This window comes from Microtus oregoni, unplaced genomic scaffold (assembly GCF_018167655.1).
Source record: "Microtus oregoni isolate MIOR12 unplaced genomic scaffold, Mior012 000116F_ref0000321, whole genome shotgun sequence".
In the NCBI taxonomy this organism is placed as follows: domain Eukaryota; kingdom Metazoa; phylum Chordata; class Mammalia; order Rodentia; family Cricetidae; genus Microtus; species Microtus oregoni.
This window is the reverse complement of record NW_024544745.1, coordinates 1,583,227-1,605,551: the sequence shown is the minus strand read 5'-3', so window position 1 is coordinate 1,605,551 and position 22,325 is coordinate 1,583,227. Positions and strand designations below refer to the sequence as shown.

The 22,325-nt window shown below is 38.9% G+C and overlaps 1 protein-coding gene across 3 annotated transcripts in view; it reads right to left on the bottom strand.

The window, feature by feature from the left end:
- Positions 1–277: 277 nt before the first annotated feature.
- Dcx (doublecortin) overlaps positions 278–22,325 on the bottom strand; it is a 77,549-nt gene continuing 55,501 nt past the window's right edge. For all 3 annotated transcript variants that reach the window (XM_041645764.1, XM_041645763.1, XM_041645765.1), the window contains exons 6-7: positions 15,347–15,441; positions 278–8,247 (exon numbers count right to left, since the gene is read on the bottom strand). In XM_041645764.1, the coding sequence (XP_041501698.1) occupies positions 8,191–8,247; positions 15,347–15,441 (152 nt within the window). In that variant the 3' untranslated portion in view covers positions 278–8,190. The remainder of the gene's footprint in view (positions 8,248–15,346; positions 15,442–22,325) is intronic.

The following is a 22,325-nucleotide window of genomic DNA, read 5'->3' as shown; positions in this document are numbered from 1 at the left end:
TAGCCAAAACATTTTATATACCAAAAGAGATTTGCTTCCTGCTCAACTATAGAGATCCACGATCTTATATGTTCAGACATCTTGTGCTGTTAATTATGGTGTTTCCATCATGCATTGATTCTCAGCTTCCTCATCTATAAAATTAAGGGGTTGAACAATTTGTCTAACTTTCCTTCCAGCTCGGACATTTTGTGGTTATATGATCATTGGTTTGATGATTGAAAGAAAAGAGAGAATGTCAGCCAGAAATATTGAAATCAAATTTTATTTTTGGAAAATGACATTACACACATCTTGCAAATGTATACAGAAATGAAAATGCGATGGAGAACAGAGCTTGAGAGCCAAAAAGGATCGCAAGAGCAGCTCCTTGGCTGCCCAGTATCGAACACTGCAGATGCACAGTGTTCACGGTTCGCAACACCTCACACACATGGGGGAACTTCCCTAGGCAACCTTGAAGTCCTCTAACCAAAGAGCCCTCATCAGATTATGGTGGGGGAGATTAACGGTCATGGGAGATATAAAGGGTCTGCTCTAACCAGCTTACATGGGCCTTGCCTAACATACCAGTCCAAGAGAAACTAGTAAACCAAAAAGAGAGTGTTTTCTTGAAACACTGCCTTCGCATCACTCCCAGTCCAAGAGTGTGCCGTGTTGCCAGGGGAAAAGACAGCAATGCATCTAAATCCATCACTCCACTGCCTTTGCTGGCTGAGGAGTAGCTGAAACCCCTGAATATCTGTTACATGTATCTCTTTTGCTTTTCTTTTTCCCAGATAATTATTGGTCACCAGCCTTCTGATGTCTTCGTATACCTCAAAACTGACGTAGGATCAAGGACATTTTTGGGTTGTGTGATTCCAAAAATCATTCAGTTCTATAATGTAATCTGGCAGCCAGAGACACTCCCAGTTTTCCTCTGATGTTTATGTAAAAGAGTGGTGAGTCTTTATCACCATGCCATTCCTTGAGTGATGATCAATAACTTCTGAGAAATCATAAAATTCTTTTCAACCCTTTTTTGGTTTGTTTGCTCTTTGCTAAGTTTACTTGGTAGGAATTCTTGGCCCCTAAATCAGTTATTTACAGTTAATTGTAAGATACCTGGGAGCAGGGAGTGGAGTGAGGAAAGAGGGCCACATGGGATAATATAGTCTTTTCAGAGGCTAAAATGAATTATTTAAGAAATGTGATGTACAAGACCATGCATTTACTCTCCAAAGGTAGTCACTAGCAAGCTAACACCTCTAACACTACAACCACCAATTACAGCTGTTATGCTACAGGTACTCAATTCTAACTACAGCTATAGGGCAGAAAGGGTGGGCTGTTTCCATTTTATTCTTTCTCCCTTTGAAAATGGCCATAAAAGCATTTTCTGTACAAGTTTAATGGCACAAAAAGGTAACCAAAAATTTAAATTTACTGCACATGAAAAATGCAAACTCCAGTCTCAAACCATGCATTAGATGTATACAAGTCATAAGGGGTTGTTGACTTAATGCTGCAATATAATATACTACCAAACAGCGAGTGTATTTTAGCATAATCTCTTACTTTCTCAAACCCCTTTAAAAGAATTTAGAAAGAAAAGTCACTGGAAAAATTGGACAATGCATATGGTATTGCCAAGTGGTGACATTCCCAGGAATTGTGTACTCTGCTGAATTCATTAGCAGGCTTCGTAAGCAAGCTAATTGCTCATATATGGGCTGCCTGTGCTAGATCATGAACAGTTAGTGTTAAAAGGAAAATGTTTAGGTAAATCTAGTATCAGAAGGACAAATGCCTTCAACTAAGTAGTTTCTTATGTAGCCTGGATTTGTTAAATACTCCTGTGGCTTAAATTGAACCCAATTGCCTACCAGTCTAGCTTAAACAATTCAACAGGCAGAAAACAGATCATAATGTTATAACAGAGAGCTTAATGAGTAGTGGTAAAAGTTTAAACAAATTGCTCCTGCTTCCCCTCCCCACTCGACCTAAGCAAATGACAGGAACAATTGCCTGTGGTCTCTCGTGATATTATATTGCAGCTTTTTAAAACTATGAGCAAATTAAATGAAATCAACTAAGACTATCTAGCCAATTTGAATGGATGGGTGGATTTTTTTTCCTGTTCTGTTGATTATTTATCTGAGCACACTACAGTGTTGCATGAAATGGCAGACTAAAAATGAAGCACAAAGTGTTCTGTACAACACTTGCTGAGAAGGTAAAGACCTAAACATCCATGAGCTGTGAGAGCAATGTTCAAAAAGATCTGCTGAGGCTAAAACAGAAAAGAAGAAAGGGCCAGCATCGGATTAATTTTCTTAACCTACTTGTGGCTGAATAGGGTAGGACCTGAATTCGTCGAGACTGAAAATAATTTCTCTTCAATCCCAAGGCAAAACTCATAAGCTAAGAAAGAGGCATATGCCCAGTGATGAGGCAGGGAAGAAGCGAAACGATTTCAAAAGAGAAGGAAGGACTGTGCGAGTCAAAGAATGAGTGTCTTTTTTTTTTTTAACTATGGAATGAGAGATTGATAACAGTTTGGACTGAGAATGAAAATAGGCATCTTGATGGGGAAAGGAAGCAGCAAGTAGAATGACAAAAAGTCACTTATTTCCTCGAGTTTTTGCCTAGAAATGAAACATTCCAATGTCTTCACATCTTTGCTTTAGTTTACAAGATTTTCTTTTCTGATTTCTGTGTGCTAGTTGACCTTTTCCAATTCACCTGCCCTTCTAACCCAAGCAGGAAAGTGCCTTATTTTCCAATGAGAATTCTCTACTCTCCGAGATCTAAGTAACTCAAATAGGGAGAAAAAAAAAATCACTTCTAATTCTGGAAGATTTTGACACCAGTAAACTAAGAAACACTTTGCTTCCCAGATGATAGCCAGTCTCAGAGCAGCTTGGTCAAAGCCTGAGCTCTACATTGATCCTTAAAGAGGAGCTATGCGAAGCAAACCTAAAAAGCTAGACGGAGAGAATAAATGAGGCCTTTGGTGTGATGGTTAAGGTAACCCCATTTTGTAGCCAAGGGAGATGACTCTTTAACCAAAAAGGAAGCACGAAAAGTCAGTGACCTCTCATTGCTCCAGGTGGCCATGCTTTTAAAGAAGAGGAAATCCTGCGGGATTCCCAGAACAGGGAGTGACACTACACATGTGGTTTCAGTGCGGCAGAGGCAGAAGTATGGCAGCTTCTAAATTCCAGACAAGGAAAGAAATCCAGGAATCCTAGCATTTTCAAGGTTCTTATGCTACAAAAGAGGTCCTATATGACCTCTGACATATTTTAAATGGCTGGGTCAAAACTCAGTCTTTATTCTTTCAGAGTTTGAAGTCTAAATCATAGGACTATAGACACTCCTATTTCCCTATATGAGCTCCAGACATTCCTGACCTTCCTTTTCAAAAATAATTAATTTTAGTTTATGTTAATTGGTGTTTTACCTGCATTCATGTCTATCTGAGGATTTTAGGTTCTCTCGAAATGGAGCCACAGACAGTTGTTAACTGTCATGTGGGTGCTGGGAATTGAATATGAGTCCCCTAGAAGAGCAGGAAGTACTCTAAAAATGTCGAGCCATCTCTCAAAACACAGCCCCAGACCTTCTTAAGAAATCAGTTTGGGCCTAGAAGCTAAACCTCTTTATACAGGGAAAGCAATGTATAAATGAGGTCTAGATGTGGTTCCAAGTGACTTCATGTGCCCTAGAACAAGCTCCAATCATTGCTTAAAAAAAGAAAAGATAAAGATCCATTGGCTCTATTTCCATAGCAACCCAGACCACTGTGAAGAAATTCAGTGAAGCTATGTTGTCATGGGCCTTCTGCTAGAGAAGTCTCCTGACACAGTTGTTTCTGAGGCAGCCTAGTCTCTTGAAACATTCTTATCACTGCAGAAGCTCATTTGGGACACAAAGACATGCTACTTCTCCCATCCCAAGGAGATGGGGTTGGTATTACTTCCTTGTTTTCTAAAAGGAAAATACATTTGCAATCAAATGTGAGAGGGAATGGTGGAAACTGAGCCTAGAATGTTGAAGAGACTGGGGATGGAGACATAATTTTATGTAGATCAAGCATTGTGTTCCTTTTCTTAAATGGGTGATGGATGATCCTAAGAAGTATCTAGGATATAGAAGCTACACACCCACTTTAGGATTCCTTGGTTATGCCCAACTGGAGAAGTGGAGAAAAGAGAAATTCCTGAACTTAGGTAAACCTAGTAAGAAATCTTTTAGAGCTCAATTAATATTAATTAGTTTCCAGAGATCCTTGCTGCAAGGAAACCCACACGTACAGATCATGTTGTCCGAATTTATGTCCTGGAAAACCACATTAATAGGCTCCACAAAGACCTAGGATAAAATGTGCAAAGTTATTGTGTGCTATTTGGGTACAAGCACAAAGAACCAATATTTAATGGTAGCCAGGGCACAGTTTGGTGACAAAACCACTTGTATATACTTGAAAATTGTTTCCATCAGGGCAGCATGGCTATGGGGACATTGAGATTGAGGACTAAAATAAGACTTGATTATATTTCTCTAGTTTGGCTCAGTACCATATTTTAAAGAAATCATTGATAGTAAAAATGGTAGCCAGGCTAGTTTTTAAAATGTCAAAAAAAAAATTCATCTCAGAAAGCCGGGATAAACAAATATATTGCTCTATTCTTGATTTCTTATTTTCTCTGTTCTGGAAAGAAGAAACTACTGTCTTATCCTGGGAGAAACAATGAGTGTGAAATGGCATAGAAAGAAGCTGATAAGGAAAAAAGTAGTCATTTTTCCATTCCCTTTGGACAGAGCAGTAGTTTGGTGGGGGCGGGGCTACTTCAGTGGGAGTGGGGTTATTTAGAGATTTCCCAAGTAGGGATTTCTCTGGTCCTCCATGCTTCCCTCTCTTTGGGGCTGTCTGCAGCTCATGTGGATGAAACAATGAGAATGTGAAAAGGAAGAACCAGATTAGGATGCTGAGTGGATTTCTTGCTGAGTTTAACAAAGTAGCAAATGAATCCAGAAAGCAACACGACCCTGGGAAAGAATATTCAGGAGCCTCACAGAAGACAATACAGGCTAGTTGGAAAAAAAAACCCTGGAATAAGAGCCAAGAGGAGTAGGTTCTAATCCCAGCACTGCCAATAGGCAGCTGTGTGACCTTGCAGGGAAATTACTTAACTTCTTTCTTTGCTGGCCTTAAGGAAATGAAGACTTTGGAGCAGATGATGTGATCTTAAGCTTCCTTCCAGCTAGAAAATGCTATGATTCAGTCTAGGCTAATACCAAGTCCATAAGGACACAAAGCAGTCATGCTAATGGCTATCCTTTCCAAAACAGCTAGGAGAAAAGAAGCTTTTCTCCCACTTTAACTCTAATTACCACTACTTACGAAGGTAGTTGTTCAACCCAGCACCCATATATACATTTCCCTTTGTTGCCCCTATTTCTATTTCTGTGGGGAAGAAAAGTCAGGAGGTAGGAACAAGCAACATGGGGTGTGTGTGTGTGTGTGTGTGTGTGTGTGTGTGTGTGTGTTGTGTGTAATAGAGAGGGAGACGTTATGGGAAGCAGTGGCAAATGCTTGCTGACTGACCATGCATACTCAACACAATGTGTCTACAGTGGTAAAACTGCATCAGATAAAACTGGAAATGAATAAGGGGAATGTATGAGCTCAGTTCCGAAAAAAAAAATCACTTGAATATGAGCCAACTCACAATGAAATTATTGGACACTTGAGTTTTGAACTACACCAAGCCTTGCCACATGAAGTAGCAATAACATCAAAATGTTTTCTTACATGTATATGTGCCTGCCTATAAGTCAAAAACATTTGTAAAGGGTTTTCTTGTAGTGAGTTCAGAGGACAGAAAGGGCACAGTTGTTATAGAAGAGTGTCTGTTCCAAGTACATTCTAAAGAAACTATGTCCATAGTATTCTCCAGTGGTATATATGCCACAAGTAAGAAAACACTCAGAGAACTACTGAGACGCCTGGGCATGAGGAACTTGGAAGTTTCTCTGCTCCTACTCTTTCAGTAGATCATTAAGCTGTCTGGATCTCCATGTTCTCATCTTAAATGAAGACAGGGGACTACAAGGGATTTGCTGAAAGACAGACATAGAGTATGTTGGAAGACCTGGCCCAGAAGATAAAAAGACACCTCGCACCATAATTTCTATCTGTCCAGAATAACCAATTTGCTTTAATTAACTCAAACGTTCTGGGAGGCACTAAGAAAGCACTGAGCTTCTAGAAAGAAATAAGGGCTAAGTAAATAGGGCTTCTTAATCATTTCATGTGGGTATAAAATAAAGGCAAGAGCAGAACCTCCTTCTGGGTTCTTCAGTGACCAGCTTAACCAGAATTCCTATTATCAACTCTCCGGAACCAAAAGAAAAAAAATGTTTCTTGTAATTAAAGACATCTGAAAATTTTTAAGGGGCCTCTAGCTACCCCTTCCCATCCTACTTCCCCCTACACATTAGCAACACCACCAAGTTGCCATCAATCATGTTGAGTTGTTCTCTCCTATTTCCTAATTATGAAGCAGCCTACACACATGTGCACACGCATGCACACACACACACACACGAGCCCCACACTCATTCTACTTAGAATGGAGGGACAACTGCATATCATTCATCAGCCAAACATCTTTGCTTTGAATGTTGCATCTTTCATACTAACTGAGCAATTACAAAGAAATAAAGGAAATCTTCCTAACTATAAAAATCAAACACAGACTTAGCATGCATGGCTTTCACCTAAATTTAGTCGTATTGGCTATTATGGGCTATGATTACAGACAAAAAGTCAGTATTATAAACCTCAAAGACTGAGAGTTATTTCAAGTGATCAATCCTTAATAAAGAGAAATCCTTTCGAATGTTAAAGACAAATGAAAGGTCTCTGCATCTTCAGTATGAAATATCAGGATTATAGATAAAAAAGTTACTTAAAATATGCCATAACATTTCATTTAAAATATAATTAGAATGTCTGGTCCACGTTGAGATTATTACTGTAAGTGTAACTGTTAAAAAGGTATCAAAAGACTGATTCTATTGAATTGGCCTCTAGTCATTGTGTTTTCTCCCGGAGCTTTCTGTTTGGCAGTGAGAGCATGATTTCTAAACTACAGTATTCTTCTGCATTTTTTTTTTGGTAAATTTTCTGCTTGTGTTTTTTAGACAAAGAAAAAAATCACCAGTTTATAAAAAAGGAGCCTGAAGAGTTTTGCTCCTGAAGTACAGACTTGAGTTTTTATAAAAAGGATATGGTTTCTTGCTATAAAAATCTACCAAAAGGTGTCAGACCTGAAAACAAATTCTCACAGTGTTTGTAGTGTTGGTTGTTTACAAGGCATTCAATAGAACAGAGCTAGATGGATACCATACTATTCATGTACGACTTTGTAGGTCAGAAAGCCTCCTGGAGGAATCTGATATGTGACATCACTTACTCAAACTGAACAATTGCTTATTGATTCCAAATTTCCCCAACAGACGGGTAGACCAGGAATCCACTGTGCTTTATAAATCCTACTACTGAAATCTGGGCAGTTTTTCACCCAATTCTACCTCATCTCTTTCAGCTACCACCCTATACTATAGTCCTAAGCACATGGTGTCACGTTATAAGTAGCTGGTGTTTCTCCTCCTTGACAGACAAGATTAGTGCTAGACAATACACTGGGGGCTCAGTTAAGAGCAAAGAGTGAGGCCAGGGATCTGACTTGCCAGGCTCCTGAGATACTCCAGCATTCTGAAGATACAGAAGCAAGGGACACTTAGGTTTTCCATTTTTAGATCTGCATATGAATGTTTCCCGCACACACAAACATTTTAAGTGATATGTATGTAAACAGTCTTCCACATAAGAAAGACTAGCGTCTGAACAAATTGAGTGGGGAAAATACAAAGGCCCCTAAGCATTCAGTAGAAAGGTCATGAACTAGCACATTTTGCAGTTCTGGAAAGTCACTCAAAAGGATGCTTATCAATCTATCTCTCATAATTGGTAATTGTGAATTAGTGGCCCAGAGGAGAATTCAACAAGAAAATAAACCCTACGTACTACAGAGTGTTTTTGAAAAAGAACAACAACAACAATAACAAAAATGTTTAAGCACCAATAGCCTTGTTGGTCACTTGAGCGAATGCGTTCTGCTGTAATGATAGATTTCACATGGAATCGCCCAGTGAATCGGAGTCATCCAGTGACAGTGGGAGGTACAAGTCCTGTAAGAAGAGAAGACACAAAGTTAACTCTCCTGTACTTGGTACCTTGAGTTTTGAAATGGTTGTACTTGTTTGAAATAGTATTTTTCTGATTTTGATTTTAAAATAATTAATACATTCACAGGGAGCTCTAAAAGTATATGTAGAGATAGCCAGTACTCTATATTCTATCAGCGTTTCCTACTCAACTTCCCCTAAAAGTTAATATCTTGTAGATTGCTGTGTTCTCATTTGATCTCTCTCTCTCTCTCTCTCTCTCTCTCTCTCTCTCTCTCTCTCTCTCTCTCTCTCTCTCTCTCTCTCTCTCTCTCTCCATGTGTAAGAACTACAATGCTGAGGGGGCAATATAAGTGCACAAACACTTCTACAATTGAATTGAAGCAAAGCAACAGACAGTAGAACTGACTCTGTAACAGGATTTGATTTTCAAACACGTGCCTACAGTGCAGATGCCTCACCAACAAAAGCATCTTTGAGCTGCAGACTCACAGACATGCGCAGTGGACTCTGACATTTTGATCCTCCATAAATATTATAACACTCTCAAAATCAGCTTTTTTGGAAACTCTGGAAATGAATGAAAGGCTTATAATAAAACAAGAAACATGTATTCAAGAAAAATGGCTGCGTTTAAGTAAAACTAGTAAGATTTTTGGTGTCCTGGCTTGCCCTGTTTTTGCTTTCCCTCTGCCAAACTCCACAGTATCTTTGAAAGCCAGCAACCTCTAATAGTCACCAAACCTGCAACCTAAGAGCCACTGAGTAACACAGCTAGGGTGGGAGAACCCACAACATCTTATTTCCAGAGAATAGTTCTGTTGACCTGAGTAGGAACTTTCTGGAAACTCCTCCTCACAGGATTCGGTTCAGAGAACACGTGCTACAATCAGCGTTTTCAAGACGCATCAATCAATACAATTGCTTAAAATTATAACATCATAGCCAGCGTGGTGTCATGGTGCATGCCTTTAACCCCAGCATTTGGGAGGGAGACGTAGGCAGATCTTTGTGAGTATGAGGGCAGCCTGGTCTTTACAGCAGATGCCAGGTAGTCAGGGCTACATTGTGATACTCTGTCTCAAAAAATTAAAAAAAAATGACTTTCTGTAAAGTGTGAATGTGTTTGGGAGTAAAAGTTCGGGTAAATAACACATCTAAAGACTCTACAAGGAAAAACTGTAAAAATTGGAAGTCCATGGGGAACTTTGAACCTCTCTAACATATATTCCTGGGAATCCATGTAGCGAGCTACAGGTTGGTTCTTGTGTGCATCTGTCAGGCCCAGGTGACTTTGGGGTCCTGTGCAAGCAGAAAGTAAAAGCTAAAGCACAGTTGTCAACCACTTGATAGATGGTTGAAGTCGTGACACAACATTCACAGAGACCATCAACAACAAAGGTCAGCAACAAATCAAAACATTTAAGGAACTCAAGAAAATCCTTTCGAATCCAAATTTTTACTGTAAGAAATAAATGCAGGCATCCCAAATGGAACAGAGACACAGAGTTCACTGCTGGAATACATGTCCTACAACAAATATTAAAGAGAGCTCCTCGAGGAGCTATGACAATAACTCAGACCCACACTAATAAAAAAATCATTAGGGCAAATTTACAAATATATTCCTCGGACTGTATGCACTAGATTTTGTAATTCTTTTCATTTAATGTTATTTGAAAATGTATTCATATTTTATCATATATATTTGACATTTATAACATGAGGTTATGGGACACATATAGATAATAAAATAATTACTATAGAGAAGTAAATATCTATGGAATCTTATAATTATTTTCTTGTATGAGAAGGGCAACTAAATACACTTCCTTCATAACAGTTTTATTTAATTCAGTCACTTTGTAGATGAGATTTGTATATATGTTCATATAGATTGTCTTCTCTGTTCATATAACCTGTCTGTTATGATATATCCATTGATATATACATCCCATTTTCTCCACCCCTCGAGTCCTTCTGGCAACCACTGTTTCGTTCTCCATCTCTAGGTATTTGATTTTTTTCTTTTAAAGAATTCCACACATAAGTGAGATCATGCAATAGTTTTCTGTGTCTGGTTTATTTCAAATGACAACTGTACGATCTGGTAATTACAAAAATGTGTTGATGGACATTTTGTGTATAAAGACATGATTTGTATGTTTATAAGAGGCCAAAGAAGGGGGAAAAGAAATGGTGCTACCCTGTCCAAAAAAATTAAGACAGAATTTAAATAAAGTTGGTATTAATCTAGATTATATCAAGAAAGCAATTAAACAATTGAATGTGGAGCTGAATGTTGAAGCTGACTGTTTCACCAGGGTATAAAGTGACCTTTATATTATTCAGAGGCTTTGTATATTTCCTGAGAAACACCCGTGGAGTTCACTAACTTTCAGTATCCGTCTCATTTCTTGTCTTTTAACAAAACTGGGGAAAATAAAATGTAGTTATTGGCCTCATAGTTCATAAGATTTTAGAACTAGAAGGACAGGTAAAGATCTTGTAGTCCATCTCAAGACACTAAGGGTCTTACTTATTGGTCTTCTATCTTAAGATTATATTCATTATTCAATTTGAGGTATTGAAATTTTCAGTTAATGCAATTGGGTTACGGTTGGATTGCATATCTTAATTCTACCAGTTTCTGTTTCACATATACTGACGCAATGTTCTTAAGGGGCCTATATATATTTAGAAATATGTTTTATGGAAGTGTTAGCCCTTCCTTTTGTCATCAGAGATTTGATTTTTCTCCCTAGTAACAAATTTGCTTTAAGTTCAATAGTTTTCTAATATTTGTATTGTCATCATTGCTTTTAGCTACAGTATGCTTTGTATTTAGAGCTGTATATTTATTCATTCATCTTACCCACTATTTTGTATCTTTTGATCTATATCTTCCCATTTCCCTTATCACTTTTTCCTATGATTCTACTCTCTGCATATTTGCATCTTTTAGTCTATATTGTTTCTGCTTTAGACAGCATAAAAATGGGTCATGCCTCCCAAAAATGATTCTGGCAATCACAGGCTTTTAAGTTGAGTTGGTGATTAATCTGTTACTATTAAACCTACTAATATTTAAAGTAATTAATGGTAAATAGGAATTAGACCAGATATCTCATTCTTTTCTGTCTTGTCTCTTTCACTCAGTATTCAGTTCTCGGTTTAATGTTAAATGCATATTGTCTGGCATTGTTGATTGTTTTTAACTAACTATCTTTTATTTTTAAATGGTATCTAATAACTGTTTGCTTGGTGGAAATAATTTTACTAGATTATTGCTGCAGACTTTACCTCAAAAAAAAATGAGGAGAGGTTAAGGGTAGAATTGTGAAAGCTCTATTGCAATGGCTGTGACTTAGAAAGAGTAAAGAGCAGGTCATGGGGAGAATCATTAGGAATAAACCTATAAATGAACTGCTTCTATACCTCTATCAATTCATTTCATATTGAAAGCCTGGGGGGGTTTGTAAGGGAAGAACAATGTTCAGGAAAAGTAATTGCCTCAGCATTCTGTTTTTGTTGATTGATATGTAGAAATACTGAAACGCAGAAACACACATATTGCTTAACAATACAAATAATTTGCACCTGAAATTCATTTGCTTAGTCCCTTGGAGTCCTACAGAACAAAATGTTTATAACAAATACAGCTGTGCTGGCAATACGACTGCATTAGAGAAAACAAAAGTCAGTCTTTGGTCCAAGGAGCTTATAGTCCAAAAGAAGTCAGGAAGGACATTGGGGAAACCTAGCTTCTAGTTAGGTTGGCTATTTTTCCAACACACCCTGTGCTTTCTTAGTGGTATAGCATTGCTCTTCCTGATGTTTCAAAGCTCGTGTGGCTGTCTCACCAGCCCTTTCAAAGCTTAGCCAGTCTTCAAGGTTGAACAGCACCTCTGAAGTCTTTGCCAATTCCCATCTTCCTTGGGTCCCCATCAAATGTCCTCCCCCCCCCCCGTTTTGTGCTCTTCCTTGTATTACCCAAAGCCACATAAATTCTAGCTAATTGTGCCTGTGATCTCAGGACAAGGCTCCTACTTTATTCATCAAATGTCTTTCTGACCACTGCTAGGATAACAAAAGAAATGCGAAAATAGAAGTAAGTGCGTATTTAAATGATGTTAGTTATATGTTCAGGCACTATGTCTGATATATTTTCCTTGCATTGCCATTTTGTAGAAAAGTCTTCAAGTTTAGAACTGTGGGTGAAATCACTAATCTGAAAATTATTTTACTCAAAGAGTTTGTCTACGTTTCTACATTTTTAAACTCTTTAACTGGGGATTAGCTCCAAAAGCAATCTTCAATAAATATTTGTTAAATCATACCAAGGCTGTCATTAATCTCTTAACTTTTGCCCTCATCTGTAAAATGGGAAGGCTAGCTATCTGTCCTTTCTCTTTCACAGGGATATTTCAGAGAGAAGCAAGAACATGGCTTGTGAAAAGTTAAAGCAGCATAGAAATAAAAAATGAAATGTTGTTCTCATTAACTACCTTAAGATGTACTGCATGTCCATACTGCGGCACTTGAGTATGCGGACTTTGGCTAACCCCATTGCAGCTGCATTAAAGAGGATTCTCCATGAGCTGCCTAAGAGAAGCCAAGCATCTGATTACAGCTTAGAGCCCCAGCACAGCAATCAAAAGTTACCAAGGGGATGCTAGGACATCTAGATTGTTTCCAGTTGCATAGGAGGAGAGAGATTGCCTCAGCCACCTGCTTCCTGTCTCCACCATGACTCACACCTTTCAGGGCCACTTGGGCAGAAGTTCAGCGGAGATCTGTTCTGGCCACTGCCCAGGGAGTTTGGTGTTCCTAAGGCTCAGGTAGCAAGCACGTGAAAGGACAGATGCAAAGCTCAAACCTGAGAACTGGAAGGACTGAAACAAGGTCTCAACACGCTTTTAGCTTATTCCAAAAAGTCACCTCAATCTCCAGTATTGGCCATGTAAATGGGAGGCCATTGCTTCCTGATAAGATGCACAGAAAGGTATGTACATCTTCATTTCTAGAATGTACTGTCCTGAAAGATAAAAATCACAGGAACCTTTCCAGGTCAAAAAATACTAAAAGAACACTGCCAGTGAATGTATTACTTGATCCTAGATTAGATCCTGGACCAAAAAAAGAATGTCACTGAGCAATTGATAAAATTGATAACAATTGGAATACAGACTATAACCACTTTATATCTTTCTTGACTAACTCTCATGATGTTGAAAATTGTGCCATTGTTATAAACCATTTTTGTCCTTAGGAAACATACATTGGATGTTCTAGTATAATCTGGCATGCAACTTATTCTCAAGTAACTCAGGAAAATGGCAAAAAGTAAAGGTTATATGTATTCATATACATATATAGAAAGAAAAAGAGAGCACCAAAAACAAGGTAAATGAAGGAAAACAGAAATGACTGACAAATGTGCATTAAAAATGTATAACTTAATAAAATCAATAAAAAAATAAAATAAAAAGGAATACAGGATCACTATTATTACAATTCCTCAGTAAGTTTGAAGAGATAGAAAAATGTCTTTAAAATAATATTATACCAAGATCTAGATGTATATTTATTTTGAAAGTTTAACTAGAAAAGTACATAAACTGTGTTTGCTTTTCTGTTTTAAGAAAAATTAATCTTAAGAATGCAATATACAGAGAACTCTACAGAGAAGATAACAACACATCTCTGACAATTCTTCCACCTATGGCAGTGGCTAAATTTGTTTACAGAACTGTGTGTACAAATGAACAAGTCACAGGTATCTACAAGTCCAACCAGGAGAAACAAATTTGATAATGCCAACACTCACCTGAACGATTACGAAAGAATGGGTCCTCAACCTAAAAGAGCTGGATGTACATGGCAGTTGAATGATACAAATGAGCAGAGAAAATGCCCTGGATGCCTCTGGCACTCAGGGAAAGGCTGATGGAAAGTGCTGGCATTGGCGTAGAGCACACTTCCCAGAAAAGAATGTAGTTGCAGAAAGGCATAGGGTGAAGGCAACCTAAGAGAGAATGTAGTCTAGAAGGATCTTCATGACACTGAAATTTCAGAGAGAGCTTGCTTCCATCTTGTAACGTCTATATTAACAAATTTTGCTACGCAGCAAACAACCAAAAACTGACTGGCAAGTGATTTTCACCCATCTTACAATCTCCCACATGGACTACAGAGACAGTCGAGCATTTTCTGAAATCCAGTAGATCAAGAAGGACAATAAAAAGGTGCTGGTCAGGACCAATATAAGAAATAAAAGGGGGTCATTAAAGAAAAGGAATGAGCATTATTAATAACAGAGCATGCAAAAACCAAATTAAAGCTAAAAGAAAGCTAAAAGTGTGCTATTAAAAGATTAGTGATAAAACTTATCAGATAGTGGTATGCTATGAAATCTTCTGAAATTTTACATGGAGTGTGTACGTGTGTGTACTTTCATGTACCACACCACACAGAGTTCAGAGGTCAACTTTTAGGAGTCACTTCTTTCCTTCTACCATGTCTGTTCTAGGGACTGAGCTGAAGTTATCATGTTTGGTGACAAGTGACTTTACCCACTGAGTCATCTCTCTAGTCCTGCTGTTAAGTATATAGCAATTGACTTTCTATGGGTAAAAATTAAAATCTTGATTTATTTGATGGTTTCTATGGTCCAAATAATTCTGCTGCGACCAAGTTAAGTGCACGATGTCAGTACACATACAGCTAAAAAGCAAGGTATAAAAGCAAGGTATAGTGTGTGTGTGTGTGTGTGTGTGTGTGTGTGTGTGTGCGCGCGCGCGCGCGCGCGCACGCGTGCACATTCAGTATTTTGTGATTTGTATTTATGTTTTCAGGCTTGACCATTTGGTATTGCATAATCAATTGGTGTGCTCTTCCTTGAGGAATACTATTTTTCCTGCTCTCAGCATTCCTTTGTTCCCTGTCGGAATTCTTGGTACTTCAACTTCATGGAGTCAACAAAGGTAAGTTCTGACTTCAAAATGAGCTCTTAAAGTACAGTAGGTGAGCAAATCTCTATGCCACCTTCTAAGAAACTCTGAGTGCAAAGGAGTTTAGTAAGGTATAAGAGACATAATACCTTGTGCTTCCGAAGACTTCCCGGACTTGTAGGTGTAGAGATCGGAGACTGCTTCGATTTAGGTGTTGACAGCTGACTGCTAGAAGTTCCATTTGCTAACCCAAGGCAAGAGAAAAAGAAAAATGAAAACCAACAGCATATAAAAGAGCACGTTTTTGCTTCTCCTAAGACACTAAGAGCATTCAAACAAGGTACAATGTCAAATGATTTGATAGAAGCAAATTAAAGTGAAAAGAAATTTATTCTTCCAATGCCCCAAGAACTGCTGTACTCAGTTAATGTTGTCCAGCACAGAGCAAGACATCCAGAACCTTCACCCTGCCCAGTGCTTCTCAGTAACAAGAATCTAGTTCTTTTCCAAACTTTTTCAATTTAATCACCAGATTTGATCCTCACGTCTCTGTGAGGTAGTTTGAGAAATCATTATTTTACTTTAATTTTTGAGCTAAGAAAGATAAGACACAGAGAATGCATGTGCCTTACATTAAGGGGAAGAAATATGAGCTCTTTGGGCTAGGATATATCCCCTTTGGAGTCAGCTGAATGAGACTGATGTATAACAGACCCAATATCGATTTCCACACTTTCTTATTCACCTCCTCGTCCTTTACTACCATGTCTTTCATAGAAACAAAAGAAGGAAAGAAATGGAAAGAAGGAAACAAATAGAACAAAGAAACAACAGAAGGAAACAAACAGCCAGAAATGAGAATGAAATAAATCGGAGAAACAGGACATAAATTTTAAAGAGAAGCTCAAATGGACTAAAGTGGAGCTAAAGAGAGAATAGATAATAGTAGAAGATCTGTAATGGAGACAAGAAAGAAAAGGCGATTAGAATAAAAGACTGAGAACAGAGAAAAATGTATAGGGACCTGAAATATTTTTTTTGAGGGTTTATTTGTTTTTATTTTATTTTTATTGAGAAAAGGAGAAAAAAAAAGTTTCCACCTCCTCCCAGCCTCCCATTTCCCTCCCCCTCCTCCCACCCTACGCCCCCTCCTCCCACCCTTCTCCCCCTCCCCCCACTCCTTTCCCCCTCCCTCTCCAGTCCAAAGAGCAGTCAGGGTTTTCTGTCCTGTGGTAAGACCTAGGACCTCCCCCCTCCGTCCATATCTAGGAAGGTGAACATCCAAACTGGCTAGGCTCCCACAAAGCCATCTGATCTATTGGGAGCTCACCAAGGCCAGCTGGACTGTGACTGAAAAAGCATGGGATAAAACTGGACTCTCTGAACATGGCGAACAATAAGGGCTGATGAGATGCAAAGGACAATGGCACGGGGTTTTGATCCTACGTAATATGAGGGACCTGAAAATTAATTCTAGGTAACTGTGAACAGCATCAAGGTACAACCCCAATCTGTCTTCTGTCAAGAACGTGATAGAAAGGAGATGATTAAGGTTTTAACATCTCTGTGTTCCACTTCGGTTTCAAGCTGTTTTCCATCCCCCTGTTAATGAGCACTTTTAATACGAAAAAAGGTGTCACATCAAAATGTGATAATTAAATGGATTTCCATGACAGGTACGGCTTTCTGATGCTGAAATATTTTTTAATCATAGGGCCTACGTTGTTAGTAAGATATTCTGAAGTATGCAATTAAAACAGAGGGGAGTGTCTCAGCAGTGCATAGTGGAATAAGAATATTGTGGTTAGTCCCACAGACGCGGTTTAAGCTTCAATATCATAACTATTCCCTGATTATATACATCCTCTCCACTGCTTATGATAATATTTCCTTATTTTTGAAAACACACCCATGAATGGAAGACCCAGAAACTGCACCATTGTGGTGGCTGCTGAGATTATCCACGTTTAAATGAGCTAAAAAAAAAAATAATAACCACTTGGGAACCCACTGACTGACTTTATTCTGTTATCTTTCATTTGCTTCTTGAGAAGCTTTTCTCCATGTCATTTATACCATTGGCCAACAGCCATGGAACACCACCTATGAGAAAAAGATTAGACATTAGGGTTTCAGAAAAAATACATCACTTCCCCAGGGGTTGGGGGGAGCGAAAGCAAGGATTAAGTCAAGTAAGTATGTGGATAAAGGCCTACACTGGATTTTATTTGAGCCAAAGGAAATAATTTGTAACAAGGGGAATTAGAAGTAAACAAGAAGTAACATCTAAGTATTTTGAAACGGAATCTGGACTAGGGAAATGTCCATAATCTGAAAGTAGACTCATGGCTGCCAGAGACTGGGGGATGGAAAAAGGTGGGGAAGTGGAATGTTTTTGCTAATGATTGGGAACTTCATTTTTGGTCACAGTTTTTCTGGCATTAAATCATGATAATTGTGACAAACATCACAATTAAAATCCACAATGTTCTTTAAATTAGTTCATATCAAAGAAACTATGTTTAAGAAAGTAAATTGAAACTAGCAAAGTAAAGAAGAGAGAAAGTGAATTCTAGGAATTGCAATTGCACCAGAAGACAAAAAGATGTGAAAGAATACAATATGTTTTCAAAGTGCAAGTAGCTGCCAATGGCTCAAACAGAAACAGCAGAAGACTAAGGATGTGAGACAGATTTTGGTGGGTCTGTTGTGTGGCCCACGGATATTTGGGGTAGCTATTGGGCAACGGAATAGGCCTGTAAGCTCATCCCTTGACAGTCTGAGGCAGGACAATGGCAAATTTAAGGACAATGTGGTCAACTTAGCAGCAGCTCAAGACTTTTCCAGCAATTTAAGGTCTGGGGAAGGAACTTGGTAGTCCTAGATTTATTTTCCAGTCTATAAAATAAAAGTTTGGGTTTGATTGCTAAAGGGAAACCTCAGGAGCATTTTAAACTGAAGTGCACGCAAGTAAATTTAAATTGAAAACTTACTCCAGCCTCTGAAAATGAAACTAGGAATGGATAGGATGGGTTCAGAAGAGAAGCAGACATAACAAAAGATACTGCAGTGGCCAATTAGTTTTCAAAGCTCCCAACTAAAGCAATATGGAAGGAAAATAGGGACCCTTGTGTGATGGGGGAGAGTCTTCTGTTTTGTGTTAATTTCATTGGTTAAATAAAGAGACTGCCTTGGCCCTTAAATAGAACATAAAATTAGGTAGGCGGAGTAAACAGAACAGAATGCTGGGAGAAAGAAGCTGAGTCAAGGCAGTCACCATGATTCTCCCACTCCAGACAGACGCAGGTTAAGATCTTCCCTGGTAAGCCACCTCGTGGGCGCTACACACATTATTAGAAATGGGATAGTCCAGGTGCGAGAGTTAGCCGAGAAGAGGCTAGATATAATGGGCCAAGCAGTGTTTAAAAGAATACAATTTGTGTGTTGTTATTTCGGGTAAAGCTAGCCTGTGGCAGGAGCTGGGTGGTGGAATGCAACCCGCAGCTCCAACAACACTTGTGTAGATAGAATTTTGGAGGTCAGACAAGTAGAGAGTATTGTGTTCACTTATTCTGTATGCTGTCCCCCAAATAAAGAATGCTACCTGTACCAAAATGCAGTGTTTAAGTACCAGAGTTTGCCTTCTAAAAATTAAATGACATACTCTAAGAAAGGCAAGACTGGGGTGCTGCAAAAAGTCACTTATTCTCTGTAGGAAGGAAATGAAGGAGTTAATAGTTGAAGGAGTTAATGGACTGTCTACATTGCCCAAAGGCTTTCCCAGCAGAACTCGGCAAAAGCTTCCAGAATGGAGCACTCATAGAGACCTATGCAAACTGACATAGTCGAGCCTTCCCCCAATGCTCTAACTTGAAATCTAAACACTAACAAGAAGTGTGAGTACATTCCTGGATGGATTTGGGCATTTATTCCATACAGTTGCTGTGTACTCTACACATCCTCCTTTTCTCATTTTTGTCCCCCAACTACGAAGGGTGGCTACTCTGCCCCAACATTAAAATTCTTCTCTTCATTTTCTCATTTATCTGAGAATGAACTCAGTGGCCTTGGCAAAACATGGAAAATTGCCAGTCACAAGTGTGTCAGTTTTCATTGGCTGAGAATAGATCTGAGAACAAGATTCTTCAATTTCCAGATCTTTTTCTCCATATCCTCAAAAACTCTTTTCAACCAGCAACTTCAGATGTATACAAATATCCACTCCATATATGCTTTTCTCTACATTCTCTGATTTGTTTGAGTGATTATATAGGAGTGATACACTGTTTTCATGTCCCTACCTTACTGGATCAATCTTAAGTTATCCGTAAAAAATAAAGGCCTTTATCATTGACCTTCTACAAGTATGCACATGGGCTTTTCGTAATTCAACTGCCATGGACAACATTGGTGAAGAACTGAAGATATGCTCCCATACTTTCTCAGAAATTGCTGAGGGGGTAAAATCTGAAGATGGACATAAAGAAATGAGACTTGCAGACATGAACTGGCAAACTTAAGAAACCCCTGCACTTAAAGCATAAATCAAAAATGTTTTTACAAACACATTTTATCTACAGACTGTGAGAAAAACTTTGAAATGACACAATTTTGTATGCATTCTAGAGCAAATTCTTACAAATATCAAACAAACGAAGAAGCAGGATGTAGTGTAGATGGTGTCTGGTGAACTTTGTGTGTGCTTTTGAACTTGCAAAGCCTTGAAGAACAGTGGTTCTCAACCTGTGTGCCATGACCCTTTCACAGGGGTAGCAAAATTACAGTTATGAACTAGCATTGAAATAATTTTATGGTTAGGGTTCACCACGACATGAGGGTCTGTGTAAGGGTTCCAGCATTAGGAAGGTGGCGAACCACTCACTGCTATAGAGAGGGTATCATATTGCCTATCATCTTAGGAGTGATTGGAAGCTTCATCACTGATTGATAGCCTCTCCTTCCCCCTGGGATCCTCTTTAGCTCTCTAGTAATTGGGGAGCACCTTGGGAGGGACTCTTCTCCCTCACTGACTATTGTCTTTCCTAGTCCACAGAATCACAAAATGATTTCACTGCTCTCAGCTTTCTATATAGACCAAATCCTCTCATGTCTTCCAGTAGAATTCATTTTCCCCTTTGTAATGAAGGTTTACCACCTTCATTTCAACCTCTTTGACCACCTTATCAATATTTTTAAAATTAGTGTTATGCATTTACCGGGTGTCTATGATGAGTTGACCATCAATCCTCTCCCTGACCCATACACTCCATAAGAAGGGAGCAGAGCCAAGATTTGGATTACAGATTTCTGATTCCAAAGCCTGTACTCTTTTCTCTCGGTTTTCAACTTTTGTGACATAGGCCTTTCATTTTTTAAAAAAACAAATGCTCCTGGGATTTCTTCCTCTGGCAATTTTTTTTTTCCACAGGAACTAGGAGAAACAGGGAACGTGGTGGCAGAGAAAAAGAAAGGGCCAAGAAGAAAGTAGGAGCAACTGTCAGAGCTGGGGCTCATCTTCAAGGAAACATCTAACCTATCTGGCTCAAGTTAGAAAGTGGTTAGCAAAAGCTTTTTTTCAATTAGGCAAACCAGCTGGGAACACACACAATGTCACAAAACAAAAGAACATAGGAAGCCAGCATGGCATAACTCCCCCATGTCCCAGAGCTCTCGGAGAAGATGGTTTCTGTGCTCTGTCTGTCAGCTTCCTTAGTTCACACTCCAGCTGTGCAGCACAGTTGCCATGCTCCACTCCACATGATCTTCTCCCCCAGGATTTTTGGGAGTGGTTAGATCTGTCCTTGCTCCTGCACTAATCTTTAGTTCCTTGGTCCTGTCTAAATGGAACAGGGCATGCCCCAACAGGATGACTGGTCAGATTAGAAGGTTGAACTACCTGGATTTCCAAGGATTTAAACATTACAATAAAACGTGTGTGGAGGGGCTTAGGGTGCTAGTCTTCAGAGAACAGTAAAAGTGTCCACTTTCAAGTATGGGTGGTCAGGGAAGGAGTGAACAGTATTACCTGGCATGCAGAGTTCATGCTGAGTTTCCAGGCTGCATGTTCCCTTGTCTGGAGGATACACACATCCGTGAAGACTGAGATGTATGTAGCTGCACATAAGATGTTGCTAAGCGGTCCCAAGTGTAATAATTAAAGAGTTGTCTAGGTAGTGAGTAATACAAATTGTATTACACTTTTTCTTTCCTTTTATCCCAGCCTGTATTACACTTCCTTAGTTCAAGTCCTCTTGACAAGACTGACACAAAAAATGAAGGGTCTAGGCACGTGCTTTGCTTCTAGCCCTTGATGACCAGATATCAAACTGATTTTAATGCTCATTCATTTCATCCTGAGGTGCTCAACCAATGGAATAGCAATATTGAGTCACACTCAAAATCAAGCCTGTTTGTTTTGATGTGGCGTTTATTCTGAGATACTCAGAGTAAAATCAGCCTAGCAAACAATCCACCAACTCCAGAGCCCCCCATTAATAGTTGTTTCTTTATGGTTATTTAAAAAACATTTTATAATATGTGATCTCACACAATTTTCCTGATTACTATTATCTCTTTAACCAACAGAGATTTGAGATTTGCCTTGATTCGAGTATGTAATTCTTTCCCTCCTTTATGCATGATGGCTTCAGGATTTGATCACAGAATCCATTTCACAATCTCTCACTTATCTCCCACTGCGACGCTTGTGTGATTTATTCTGTTTTATATTTGTTACCTCCCTAATGCCTTACAGAGGGATATCTCAACCCACAATTCAGTCAGTTCCACATTTCCTTGAGTTGAAATACTCTACGTTTTCTTTACTTCTGCTCTTAATGATCCCTGTTTCCTCTGTATTTGCACAGAGACATTTTCTGGAATGCTATCTAAGTGGAGCCAGGGCAGCTAAGATTCACTTCAGAACAAAGTCAAAAGACAGACCTATGGTTGTCACACATCCATTCCAAAGTGCCCTTGGCTGCAGTGTCTGGATTTCTTTGGCTAATTGTTTCTGCTAAATAGAAATGCTTTTGTTCCTCATCCCAGACTCATCCATCAAGGACGCAAGAACTGAGAGCCCAGAAACAGTTCTTCAGGGATTTGTCGTTAGGCTGTTTCTCTAGCCAA